The sequence below is a fragment of the Nesoenas mayeri genome (assembly GCF_963082525.1).
Source record: "Nesoenas mayeri genome assembly, chromosome: Z".
NCBI lineage: Eukaryota > Metazoa > Chordata > Aves > Columbiformes > Columbidae > Nesoenas > Nesoenas mayeri.
This window is the reverse complement of record NC_137542.1, coordinates 74,968,025-74,982,302: the sequence shown is the minus strand read 5'-3', so window position 1 is coordinate 74,982,302 and position 14,278 is coordinate 74,968,025. Positions and strand designations below refer to the sequence as shown.

At 45.7% G+C, this 14,278-nt stretch overlaps 1 protein-coding gene across 1 annotated transcript in view; it reads left to right on the top strand.

Annotated features, from left to right (window-relative positions):
• Window positions 1-13,434, top strand: part of LOXHD1 (lipoxygenase homology PLAT domains 1) — a gene marked incomplete at both ends in the record, with an annotated part of 153,982 nt that extends 140,548 nt beyond the window's left edge. Inside the window, 4 exons of the mRNA XM_080362565.1 lie at window positions 5,426-5,596; window positions 6,779-6,917; window positions 8,745-8,906; window positions 12,954-13,434. Coding sequence (XP_080218691.1) covers window positions 5,426-5,596; window positions 6,779-6,917; window positions 8,745-8,906; window positions 12,954-13,434 — 953 coding nt within the window. The remainder of the gene's footprint in view (window positions 1-5,425; window positions 5,597-6,778; window positions 6,918-8,744; window positions 8,907-12,953) is intronic.
• Between the last annotated feature and the right edge of the window lie 844 nt (window positions 13,435-14,278).

Genomic DNA, 14,278 nt, shown 5'->3' with positions numbered 1-14,278 from the left:
AGTACCATGTCCAATCTCAGCTTAAAAACCTCCAGGGCCGGTGAGTCCAGCACCTCCCTGGGCAGCCATTCCAATGCCTGACCACTCCCTCTGTAAAGAATTTCTTTCTAATATCCAGCCTAAATTTCCCCTGGCAGAGTTTAAGTCCGTGCCCCCTCGTCCTATTGCTAACTGCAAACATGCTCCCATGTTTCCACGTGTGTCAGAATAGCTTAATATTTTAGGGGTGAATACAGGCTGGGGCAAAGTGGTGGCTGTTCCCAAGAGGGGCAAAGGAAAATTCTGGTGCTGCAAGTTGGGGTTTTAGTTAAATGAAGTGATAGCTTTGTTATCTATGTTAAACCTGCTACTTCTAAACTCAAACTCAATTGCACTGATAACTGCAGGAGTCTGTCCAACAAGGAAAGGCACAGATACTTAGCATCTCCTGGGAAAAAGGCAAGATGGTCCTGTGAAGACCTTGCATATGCACACAGAAGGTCCTTGCCCAACATCATCCAGTTGTCAGCTTAGGCCCTTTTGGAAAGGAGGATAAATGGGACAAATAACTGCTCTTTTTGATAAGGATGCTTGGGGAAGAGAACACATTTCCCTACAAGACATTAAATTATATGACTGCCAGAGTCAAGCAAGCAAAGTGATTCTGTTTTCCCCAAAGCTCTTCTCCTCCTCTAATTACATTTGAAATGTTTTGCGTGCTATTGAAAATGACACTTCCAGCTGCGGACCGTTAAGGAGCCTAGGTGGCACAACCACAGATTTTATTAGGGCACATTTGCTGCTGGGGATTTCAATGACAGCAAAACAGGCCTGGAGTGAAGTACCTTGTGTTACAAACATTGGACACTTGTTCTGGTGACAGGAGATCTTCCACAAAGGCAGAGGGGTGGCCAAACCATTGTAAAGACCAAGACCTGCATAATAAAGCAGGGAATGCTCAGATATGGGCTATTTCTGCCCCAAAGTAGCAACAGAGACAAATGTAGCGGTGCTGGTTTGTGCTGGGCTCACCGCAGAAGAGCCCACCATGCCCTCCAAGGCATTGATGCACTTTGTGTCTAAGCCTTTGTTCTCCTGGTAATGCTGGTCGAGGTGCCAAAGGGACACGAGCAGATCTGCTCTGACTCTTCTGAAAGTGATGGAGCAGCTGCGTCTTTCACGGTGGGTTGAGATCCACCATCCACGAGGGCAACAAAGATGCTGGAGGGAGTGGAGCATCTCCCGTGTGAGGAAAGGCTGAGGGAGCTGGGGCTCTGGAGCTGGAGGAGACTGAAGGGTGACCTCATTAATGGTTACAAATATATGAAGAGTCAGTGTCAGGAGGATGGAGCCAGGCTCTTCATGACAACCCAGGGTAGGAAAAGGGGCAATGGGTACAAACTGGAACACAGGAGGTTCCACTTAAATATGAGAGGAAACTTCTCCTCAGTGAGGGTGTCAGAGCCTGGCCCAGGCTGCCCAGGGGGTTGTGGAGTCTCCTTCTCTGCAGACATTCCAACCCGCCTGGACACCTTCCTGTGTAACCTCATCTGGGTGTTCCTGCTCCATGGGGGGATTGCACTGGATGAGCTTTCCAGGGCCCTTCCAACCCCTGACATTCTGGGATTCTGTGATTCTGTGAAGAGTAACCCAGGAAAAGGCTGATGAGCCATCCCTGCAGAAACCCTCCAGTTTCTCCTGCATGTCCAGGCTGTGTGAGCAGTGGCCAGGATCCAGGAAAGTCCTTACACTCTGCTATGTCCACACCACATTTCTAGCTTCCCTATTCCCTCCTTCACTGATGTCCACTCCATAAACTACCTTGTGCTGCGGATCTGATGCCTCTGGCGTTACATCCATGTGGGATGTAGTTTCCTTTCCTGTGGTTTCTTAGGTGCTATAATGTCTCCAAGCCCATTTCTCTGCAAAAGCTGCACAGAAACAGAAGGTGGAAACAGGGTGATATCCTGAAGTCAGGATTTCATGACCTAGAAAGTCATTCTGCAAGCACAGTTCCTTCTCCTTCCACTGATGTGCCTCCCAGCATGCAGAGCCAGCTCACTGGAGGGAAAGTCTCACATTTAGATTCTGTGCATAGCTGGACTTTGTGTTTTTTTCTAGATTAATAAAAAAGGAACTTAAACGTATCTTTTCTCTATCTGAAACAAATGAAAACCAATTATTTTTCAGGCAGAGCGGAATAATTTCTTCAACCCTGAATCCATACTCCCATTTCCATATCAGCTTTTAAATGGGGTTTAATGCTGTGGTAGTGAAACTCTTGATGTGACACTACTCCTGGCACCTGGGGCTATGAACAAGGTGGGAAAATGTGCTGTTCTGGACACAGCCAGTACAGCATTCACCTGCGTGAATTATTTCTCTTGAGAAATGAAAAACGATATAGGATACTTCCCCAGCTTACTGCTCTCCTATTTTAACTTGCTAACCATCAGGAAGGAAAATAGGAAAAAAGGACTAATTCTTGTGAGATAGAAGTGATTTTGTTGGGTTTTGTTTTGTTTTATTTTCAATTTAAAGCAAACAGGAACGTGCTTCGAGGCAGTAACACCACTTTTCTGAGAGTAACCAGCCAGCTCCTTGGTTTGACGTATCCTTGTGCCATAAGGGACACCTTGTTGGGATTTTCTTTTCAGTGTCAATCCCCTGACAGAGCCCAGAACTTGCTCTTTAAATAGTCCAGAGCTGATAAATGCATCTTTTCCAGGGAACACAAGGAAAAGCTGCACTTTGTGCTTGTTTTGCCCTCACCTCCAACATGTACAGGAAAGTCAGTTCTGGCCTATATCTGCCTGTGATAAAAAAGCAGGTTTTTGTTGCAGCTCTCCTGATGAGCAGCTGTGGGAACCAGGCTAAAGAAAACTCATAGAATCATAGAATAGTATGTGCAGTTCATTCAGTCTCTCTCCTGATAACACTGCTTAGCACCGATCCTGTACTAATGGTGCTGCTCACTGGTGGCAAGAGGATTAAATTCACCAATTTATTCTATCCTGGTCTGCAGTCGTCGATCTCTCTCGTTGGAGAAGGGTGGGATGTTTTCCTTCTTTCATCCTGTACTGTTTTAACTAAAGTTATGATGAAAGCAGACCAGCCTCCTGAATATGCTGTGGAGACATTCACTGAACTTAAATAGAAACAAACCTGCCAAAAATATTAACGGCTGACACTGCCAACATGTTTAGAATAAATTTCCAAAGAGCAAGTTGCTCTGGTTGGAGGGTGGTGGGAGCTCTGGGGCGTGTAATAAGATCTGCCCAGAGGCATAAAACTGTTGAGGATCTGTGAGGGTATCATGTACCTGTTCACGCCCCAAAGTCCCTTCTCACCCTTGTTCTGCTGCTGGAGCCTGGAGGAGGTCTTGCATGTTTAGGTGGTGCATCCAGCTCCAGGTCTTGTCATTGGTACATGGAATTGTCCTCCCAGTGCAAGAGAGATGTGGACATACTGGAAAGAGTCCAGTGAAGGGCCACCAAGATGATTGAAGAGTTGTAGCCTCTCTTCTATGAGATGTTGAGAGAGCTGGGATTGTTCAGCCTGGAGAAGATGAGAGTTGGGGATGAGTAAAGAAGATAGAACAAGACTTGTCTCTGCAGTGCCCAGTGACAGGACAAGTGGCAACGGGCACAAATTGAAATCTGGGAAATTCCGATTTAAACATAGGAGAAAAGTTCTTTTCTCTGCACAGGTAATCAAATGCTGGAGCAGGTGACCTAGCAAGGCTGTGGAGTCTCCATCTTTAGAGTTACATAACACCTGACCTGCTTTACCTGACCCTGCTCTAAGCACAGGGTTGGTCTAAACTTTCTTCAGAGGTCCCTTCGAGCCATGATGATTGTGTAGTTCTGTGCCTCCTAAATTTAAGGGGCAAGTGGTGTCTTTTGTGGAGCTCCGTGCTTCATAGGAAGTGGTTTCCTAGCTTGAGGAAGATTCAGAAGCAAAAGTACAAAACAGGAATGGTTCTGAGGCTGGTAGAGAACTGCTAATACACAGTATGGAGGGATCACAATCCACAGGAGCAGAACGACTTGGTACATGACTCAAAAAAGTGCCATCATTTTCTTTTCAGGGCTAAAGAAGAGTAATAGTTGCGAACTAAGGAGGTAGGCACATGGCAGTGAGTTCTTTGAAAAGCAAGAGCTGTTTAACATCTCTGGGATGTAAATAATAAGTCAGCAGAGTTCTCTCATCATGAACATAACCTTTCTTTGCCTGACCAATAACAGGACTTGTAAGTAGAACTGTCAGAAGCTCCCGTTGCCCCAAGCTAAACAAGGTCTTCTTCTATTTCTACAAATCAGGAAAATGTTACCAAATGCCCTTTTCTTCATTTTCAAGTTGTTTTTTTCGTTAAAAAAAAAGAAAACTAAAATGGAGCTATGACTCTTCAGAAGGCCAGTCTGGTGATCTGGACATCTCTGTTGCAGAATCCATCACTTTAGTCTATCCTACTTTCATATCCCAGTGACAACATCAGTGATTTTACCCTGGTTGTTGGGCAAGATCAGGATAGTAAAGGTAATTTCCTTGTATGTCCCAGCTGGCAGGGTCAAAGGGGTAAGTCATAATCTACTTTCTGACCTTCAAAGCCAGACACAAAGGGTTCAGGAGCCACAGAGAAAGATACTAAAACCCTACAGCTTGTGACCAGCTAGCACTCCCAAGACATGAAGAGACTCCTGCAAATCACACACACACACCTGATATGTCTTTTTTTAATAACTATGGAAATGCACTGTGGAAGGACAGAGGTTAGGTGGAACAGGAACTTGTATCTTTCTTTTGGCTTTCAGGATTCAATTTTTCTTTAAAAAGGAAAGCAGAATCAGCAGCGGTTTCTGTGACAAAAGCCACTTGATTAACTTTGCCCATAAGCCCTGTCATTTCCAGGAGATTTCGTGCTTCTGGCTCTGGCACACTGTTCTGCAGGGCTCTGTTTTCCCTGGGGCTTTGTAAGGGTTTGTTGTCCCTAAGCCTCAGTGGTGTTTTTGCTGGGACAGTCCCTGTGTTGGTGTGTTGATGGGGTCATGCCGACCCCAAATCTCCCCGTTCATTGCTGCTGCTACTGGTGTTGCAGAAGCCCCATCTCATGCAAAGCGCTGGGCAAGGACAAGAGATGAGGCCTTGCCCAGCGATCTTGAAATCTAGCTTATCCAGGACCATGCTCCAACACCCTTACATCGGATCAAAAGGCAGCGACTCCCTCAAAAGCATGGCTGGATTGTAGAAGGGGGATCAGATTGTGGTCTTGAGCAGGTTGCCGTCGCTTTGGGTATCAGAACAATGTCATGTTCACTGCTGACATTATTTGAAGCAGCTATAGATCATTTCTAGTACCAATATGGTGCTCCCAAGGAGAGGCATCTCACCTTCTTACCCGATACGTGAAAATATCTGAATCTTTTTTACTTTCTTGTTTTACTAGGAATCGCACCAGGTTGGCACTTGGAATATATTGACGTGAAAGACTCTGCCATGGACAAGACGTTTCGTTTCCAGTGCGATCGTTGGCTGGCTAAAGGTGAAGATGATGGGCAGCTCATAAGGGAACTGGCTTGTGCCAACAATGACATCCTGGAGCTGAAGGAACGGACTGGTAAGTTTAGAGCTGGCTTGTGGCGTTTGTTGAGGGACCTCAGAGGACATAGGGCCACATCTTCTGCAAGCTGTTCCACCGAGGGCTCCCATGCAATAAGCATTTGCATTTGCAGGCTTTAAGGGTTGAATTACTTAAAGTACTAAAACGTAGTTCAAACGTGAAACTCTGTGATAAGAAAGAAACAAATCAGGATTTATGAGAAGAAAAAGATCTTGTTCTGGGTTGAAGCTTAAGAGAGGCCCATCTGTTGTGGTTCAGTCCAGCATTTAGACATAAGAACACACATCTCATTAGAAATAATGGGATTGAGTCTTTTGAGGTGGAAAATAAGTTCAATCCTTAAAGCTTTGTAAGTAACATTGCTCCAGCTTCCTTCTGAACATGTTCTGGGCTACGAGCTCAAGTATCCCAGCTGAACATGATGGCTGAGCTTAACACCTCATAACCCTGGAACTGCTCTGGGTAACTCCACTGAGTCCAGGGTAATTATACTGGTGTCTAATGTGGTGAACGAGTGGGTGAACAAGAGTTATTTAACTGCACTAATAATATGCAAAACGCATCTCAAGAACTCCTGCACCACGATGCTCTTTATCAGGAAAGTCCTGGCCAGTCAATAATCACATTGCACCAGTGTGATTTCACTCTGCCTCTGAAAACAAAAACAAACACAAAACAAAATAAATAAAATAATATAAAACTAAACAAAAAACAAACAAACAAACAAAAGGACAAAAACCAAACCAACCTTGTGTTTTCCATTTTGGGTACTTGCATGCCACCATGTCCTGTTGGATACCTTGGTACATGCACTGTCCCTGTTAGGAACAGTGGCATAAAAACCATAGGATTTGGGCTGTGTTAAAAAGGGAACGCTTAGCACAGCAGGGAGCTGGACACAGCTTGTTCGAGAGCAGCTTTGTCTGCTCTTGCTAGCTGATCTAGCAGTACTCATATTTTTAATGTACTCTATTCCTGCATGAAATCCAAAACACTTACAAGTCAAAAGTTGCACGGATTTCAGTGTGGTTCCAACCTTATTTTGCAAATGCTTACTTGTGTGCTGTGATAAATATTAGGAAGAGAGTTTTTAAGCAAAGTGACAGCCAAATGAAGAGATTTTTCTGGCCATCTGCTCTTCCTTTTCTGTTTAACGTGAGTGTTAATTATGCTTTAAAGCCTATGAGATTGTCACAGTAACAAGCGACAGAGAGGATGCAGAAACAAAGGAAAACATCTGGATCATTTTAGAAGGAAAGTTGGGCCGCTCGAAAGAATTCCTTATGGAAAACTCCTCCAAGAAAAGGAGATTTGAAAGGTAGTGAGACTGTGTGGTGTGCTAGATGAACTCCCCACCAGCTCTGTGTCTTGCAGAAATGCTGCCTCTTCTCCAGAATGGTTGTGTCATGTTTGTGTTCCTGCCATGCTGATCCTCATTCCCCTTCCAAAAAGCTGAAATGGCTTCTCATCTTCAGTAAAAGGAAGATATAAAAGTAGTTTCTTATGGGCAGACACAGAGCAGGTTTAAAAACGATAAGAAAAAGGCATGCGGTAAAAATAAATGTAGATGATGCATGTGTGCGTGTGTGTGTCCTTTTGTATTAGCACATAGAAATGGGCTTCTGGTGAGCTGTGTTTTTGAGCTGGGAGGAGCAGAAGGAAGCTGGAGGTGGTTTTAGTTCCTTTTGCAGCATCTCACTGGCAGCAGGAATCAGAGAGAAAGTAAAAATAGTTGGAGGCTAAATGTTGTCAGAGCTGCTCAGATTTGACTTTCCAGATGAATCTGGGGGGTAAGACTGAAAGATCACTGTCACGTGAGGAAAGCCAAATATCAGCCTCTTGTACAGAGCTGGAGGCGCATCTATGTAACGTGGGGCAGATGCCTTCTCCCATGTGGGACCAAAGTCCTCCAGATGTGAGATGGGTTTTCTACTTTGTTTAAGGACACAGCATGCCCTTAGGAGACAGGAACCCTTCAAAGCCACAGAGCAACGATCCAGAAGTGAGTTCAGAGACGGAAACAGAGCTGGGGAAGGGGCTGGAGCACAAGTGTGATGGGAGTGGCTGAGGGACCTGGGGGGTTCAGCTGGAGAACAGGAGCTGAGGGGACACAGGGACACACAGAAACGGCCTCAAGTTGTGCCAGGGGAGGTTGAGGTTGGATCTTGGGAACAATTTCTTCCCCAAAGGGCTGTGGGGCATTGGAACAGGCTGCCCAGGGCAGTGCTGGAGTCACCATCCCTGGAGGGGTTGAAAATACACACAGATGAGGTTCTCAGGGACATGGGTTAGACATGGACTTGGCAGTGTTGGGTTATTGGTTGGACTCGATGATCTTAAAGGTCTTTTCCAACCCAAACAATTCTATGATTCTATGTTGGTGATGCTCAGTTGCTTTGCTGAGGGGAAAGGTTTCTCCTGTGGCTCTGTAAAGGACAGTGAAATTACACCTGGTGTGGGTTCTGGTGTGAACCAGAAGATTTCTTCTGTGTGAAGATTTCGTATGAAACATGTAAGATCAGGAGGAGTATCTTTCCAACCTTGAGCTGTTGATATCTACAGCAGAACTAAAGAGAACACTCTCCAATCATCATTTACAGTCCATCCTTGGAGGCAGGTTGGAATAAGGACCAGTCAAATAAGATAAACCTAACAGATACACAGGAGACATGACAGGGAGCCAGCCAAGGGTTTGACAGAGACCTGTTGTTTCTCTAAGCTGTTTTCAAGCTGAGCTTCAGGAAGGGTGGCTGAACCAGCAAATTTAAAACAGCTATGATGCGTAGATGTGTAACAGATACAGTATCTGTCAGGAATGAATGAATAAGTGCTGGAGGGGAAATTAGTAATTCTTTAGCTTTATCTATAATGAGGCAAATTGATTTTGTATGTGGAACAGCTCAAATTTATCCTGGAAAGTCCTAGTGGCAACAATTTAAAGTGTCACCCCTAATCAGAGAAAATACTAAATTTAAATATGGAAATTATACTTTGTGTTGAATGATTGTAGGTTAAATCAAATGACTTTAAATTAAGGCTTATCTTCTATCCTCCATAGCCATATGCATATTACTTAATGTTCATATGAGACAAGTCACCGCCAGCCTTCAAGATCCTAACTGAAACTGTTCTTTGTTTCTTGTAGGGGAGCAACAGACACGTTTCAGTTTTCTTCAAAGAACGTTGGTGATATTGCAGCCATCTGTGTTGGTCATTGCCCAAAAGATGGAAAGAAGTCATCTGCAAAAGCTGATGTCTTCTGGCATGTTCAGGAGATCGTCGTAACAGAGATGGAGCTTTGCAACAAGTGAGTGTCTCCTTGTCTGGGAGGAACTGCTCCAGGAGGGCAGGTGGATGCTGAGCAGATCTGTGTGTGTCCTTCTGGAGCATTTCAGAATTAAGGAATAGTGGAAAGTCTTACCTAATATTAATCCCTTTCTGAAAGATAAGGGCAAGCCATTTGCTGTCTTGGATACACAATGTCCCTGCTTGACTTTCCTGTGCAGTCTCTGAGTTATTAGAGCGGGTGTTTGCATGGGTAGATATATTTATAAACAAGTTGGCTTGGGTGAATCTCATAGCTATGACAAATTAAAGTCTCAGATGGTGGAAAATACTGACTGAAATTTAAGGGGTTTGCACAGACTGGCCTTTAGGCAAGTCTAGTAAAAACAGCTCCTAGAAAAAAGTTAAGACAAATTCAGAACCTCCAATGCAGGACTCTACACTTTTCTTTGTTAAAGTCCATCAGGTTATTCCCCGGCCAACTCTCCAGCCTGTCCAGGTCTCTGATGGCAGCACAGCCTCTGGCCTGTCAGCCACTCCTCCCAGCTTGGTGTCATCAGCAAACTTGCTGACAGTCACTCTATTCCCTCATCTAAATCATTAATGAATATATTGAATAATATTGACCCCAGTACTGACCCCTGAGGCACTGCACTAGATACTGGCCTCCAACTAGACTCCGCACCATTGACTACCACTCTCTGGCTTCTCTCCTTAAGCCAGTTTGCAACCCACCTCACTACTCTATTGTCTAGACTACACGTCTTTAACTTAGCTGTGAGGATGCTGTGGGACACTGTGTCAAAGGCTTTACTGAAGTCAAGGTGACCACATCCACTGCTCTGCCATCATCCATCCACCTTGTCACATTCTCATAAAAGGCTATGAGGTTGGTCAAGCATGACTGACCCTTGGTAAAGCCATGCTGACTGCCCCTAATAACCCTCTTACCCTTGACATGCCTTAAGATGGCACCAAGGACAAGCTGTTCGTGTATTACAAGGGGGCTGGTTAGTAGATGGAGGGAGGTCCTCCTTCCTCTCTACTCCGCCCTGGTGAGACCACATCTGGAATATTTTGTCCAGTTCTGGGCCCCTCAGTTCCAGCAGGACAGGGAACTGCTGGAGAGGGTCCAGCGCAGGGCAACCAAGATGATTAAGGGAGTGGAGCACCTCCCTTATGAAGAAAGGCTGAGGGAGCTGGGTCTCTTTAGTTTGGAGAAGAGGAGACTGAGGGGTGACCTTATTGATGTTTATAAATATATAAAGGGTGAGTGCCACAAGGATGGAGCCAGGCTCTTCTCGTTGGCAAACAATGAGAGGACAAGGGGTAATGGGATCAAGCTGGAACACAAGAGGTTACACTTAAATTTGAGAAGAAACAACTTCTGAGTAAGGGTGACAGACACTGGAACAGGCTGCCCAGGGAGGTTGTGGAGTCTCCTTCTCTGGAGACATTCAAAACCCACCTGGACATGTTCCTGTGCGACCTCACCCAGGCGTTCCTGCTCCAGGGGGGGATTGGACTAGAAGATCTTTTGAGGTCCCTTCCAATCCCAAATATACTGTGATACTGTGATCCTTCTGGGATGGTCCAAAAGGCCCACTGGAAAGGTTGCAGTCATGTATCAAATCAGACGTGCTTAGCTACTCCGATTTGAATATGACTGAAATCTGTCATAGTCAAAAAATGACCACGTCTGAAGAGCCTTGAGCACGTCAGGTCCTACAGGCTTTGGTCTGAGCCCCGTCTTTGGAAGGGACAACGTTCACAACTCAAGGAGTGGGCAACACAGGGACTATGCAGGAGCCAAAGATGGTCCATTTGCAGAAGAAACTCCTCTTCAGATAAAATATCCACAGTGTTAATTGTTGATTATTTTTTTCTTCTCTGTGATATTTCCATCGCTGCTAAAGAATTTAACTACGAGGAGGTTGTTCCAGCTGAGACAATTGAGTGTTTAAGAAGAAATCCTTAAAGTGGTTTGTTGTTTTTTTTTTTTTTAGAAGCTAAGAGTCTCTCCTAGGAAATTAATCAGCCAGTAGAAGAGCCACAATAATATTTGCTGAATGAAAACTGAGTCAATTACATACTAAAACATATTCTTTTCTCCTGGTGGGAAAAACCTGGAACCCTTAAAGTCAAGCTGTGCAATCAAATCCTTGCACCAAACTCATCAGGAGCATGCTGAAACTGGTGAAGCAGTGTGTTTTGAAGGGAACAGGGATCTCATAAAGCCCTGGGGTTTTTAAAGTTGTATTAAATTAAAGAGGGCGGCCAGGAGATGCCAGTAAATCCTGCAGCCTCTCATGGCACTGGAGCAGGGCTCCAGCTCTGCAGATGCAGCATCTCACAGAGGTGTTTGCATTGCAAACCATCAACCAGAGCAGATCTCAGCATGAGAGGAAGCTCTTACTTCAGGTATTCCAGACCCCAGACACCTAAAAAAACCCTCTCAGTCAAGCCAAAGGCCAGATTAAAAGAGTTAAGAGATTGCTGAAGCCATAGCTTTGAATTATACTGGGATTTTTGCCTTTTAATGGTAGATTTTAATATGCAAAAGGGCTGTATTTAGAAGCTTGTTCTTGTAAATCCCAGGGCTGGAAAACTCATCATTTTTTTTCCTGCCCTTCATGAAGACTGGCATGCTCTACTATAACTCCAGACCATGAGATATTACATAGCCCAAGAAATAAAACTACAGCATCAGGCAATCCCTCCACCCCACTCTCATGCAGTTTTTCTGTCTGTCAGCCTAAAATTTTGCTCCCGACAGAATTTCTCATTTACGAGGCTTCTTTCCAGAGAAATGAGTGCTTTGCTTTGGCTATGGAAAATGTCAGAAGTGTTGGAAGTGTTTAAGAGGCGCAGCACTGCTGCAGTCGCAGTAACCCTTCCTCCAGGTGTTTGTTTTACACACACACACTGCAATCCAGCTACGCTCCCTCCAGAAAGACCTGCTGCAGTTTGGCAAAGGGGGATACGGCAGGAGGGGTGGGGGGAAACTCATTTGGAAATGATCTGCATCACTGGAAATGAAATACATCATTAAAAGTAGAGTGCTCCAGCCTCTGGCTGGCTGCCAGGTACGCAGTGATTTATGGATGTGCTGTGTGCTCCCTGCGCATCACCAGAGGCAGCACTGCAGACCCAAGGGCTTTCAGCATCTGGTACCTATCATTTCTGTGCTTGATGAATTTTGTTTTTCCTTGCTAATTATGGGCTGGGTGATCTAGATGGAGAAATGGGGGATGTAAACCTCTGCTTCCCATCTTTCCCATTCCCTTTTTCCTAGCTCCTAGCCCAACCTAAATCATACCTGAAAAGCGAGGATAATTACTGATCTCCCTCCAGGAACAGCTGCATGGATGAGACTCTGCTCTCAGACCAGTTAAACTGGGCAGCACTGGGCTCCACCAGCTTCAGGGCTGATCATAGAATAGTTTGGGTTGGAAGCGACCTCCAAATCTCCTCCAGTGCCCCCCCTGCCATGAGCAGGGACATCTTCACCAGCTCAGGTTGCTCAGAGCCCCGTCCAGCCTGGCCTGGGATGTCTCCAGGGATGGTTCAGCCACCACCTCTCTGCCCAACCTGGGACAGGCTCTCACCACCCTCAGGGACAACAATTTCTTCCTCATGTCCAGCCTGAATCTCCCTCCTTTAGTTTAAACCCATCACCCCTTGTCCTGTCACAACAGGCCCTGCTCAAAAGTCTGTCCCCATCTTTCTCACAGGCGACTTTTAAGCACAGAAAGGTGCAATAAGGTCTCCAAATTGCTCATCCTGCCTCAATGGGTCTGCACATAAATGTACCATTGCATGGCCAAAAGAGGTGATGGCTGCCCCACGCCAGCCCCAGCATGTGCGGGATGTCTGTGGTGGTCTATGGAGACCCTGGATTTTCCAGTTGCAGTTGCAATGTTCAGCCACAGCTGTCTTTCTAGAAAGAAACTCTAGTACTAGCATATATTTGCAAAAGTGCTGAAACAGCATCAATATTGAGGAATTTAGTGTCCCAATGAAGTGTCCATTCATACCATATAACATCCTGCTGGCTCCTTTTTGGTAGATACTACTTCAGGTGCAACACGAAAATCCCTCTGCGCTACAAGAGACGGGACTACAAAGTCTTCGAGTGTGCCAAGGTCACCGAGAGCTTTGCCAGCAAAGCCCGGAGCTTGGTGCCAGTCAAATACGAGACCATCGTGGTCACAGGCTTCGAAAAAGGTGCGGGGACCGATGCCAACGTGTTCATCACCATCTTCGGGTTGAACGGGGATTCGGGAAAACGGGCGCTGAAGCAGAAGTTCAGGAACCTCTTTGAGAGGGGCAAAACCAACAGGTTTTACCTGGAAACATTGGACATGGGAGAGCTGAAAAAGGTCCGGATTGAGCATGACAACAGTGGCCTGGCTCCAGGCTGGTTGGTGGAGCGTGTGGAGATCACCAACTCGGCAACCGGCGTGACCACCATATTTCCCTGTGGGAAGTGGCTGGATGAAAACCGGGGCGATGGGTTGATCTGGAGAGAGCTTTTTCCTCGCTACTGAGAAGGGCAGGGTGGTTTTGGTCCTTTCTACATATGCATGTTTCCCATTATACTGTTTTATATTGCATTTTACTTTTTAAAACGCTGCTTTTTATATCGAGAGATTTTCAGTAGCAAGATGTGCTTCCTGGGTTAACATTTTGTAAAAGTAATGCTGGTTTTTTTTAAAAAGCATGTATAAAACTGTAAATGAAATCAACACATTTCTCTCTTATTTATTATTAAAAGCCACAACTGGCAGAGCCACAAACTGTGCTTTAATAGCTCAGAGGCCATCTCCTGCTCAGAGTGCTTTTCCCTGCCAGGGCTGGGGAAGCCCGCTGGCCTCCACGACTGAGGGGCTCCCCTTCTGGATGAGTAAAGAGGAGAAGGGAATTGAGCTAGTATACTTAAGAAAATTGAGCTTGGACATCCCAGTTTTTGCCACTTCTGGTGACTGTGAACACTACACACCCATACACACACACACACACCTCCAGAAGCCACCGCATCAAAAGCAGTGGGCACAGCAGAGCTCTCTACAGGGAGTGTTGGGAAGAATCATAGAATCACAGAATTATTTGGGTTGGAAGGGACCTTTCCAGCACCCCCAGTGCCCCCCCTGCCATGAGCAGGGACATCTTCACCAGCTCAGGTTGCTCAGAGCCCCGTCCAGCCTGGCCTGGGATGTCTCCAGGGATGGTTCAGCCACCACCTCTCTGCCCAACCTGGGACAGGCTCTCACCACCCTCAGGGACAACAATTTCTTCCTCATGTCCAGCCTGAATCTCCCTCCTTTAGTTTAAAACCATCTCCCCTTGTCCTATCACAACAGGCTCTGCTCAAAAGTCTGTCCCCATCTTTCT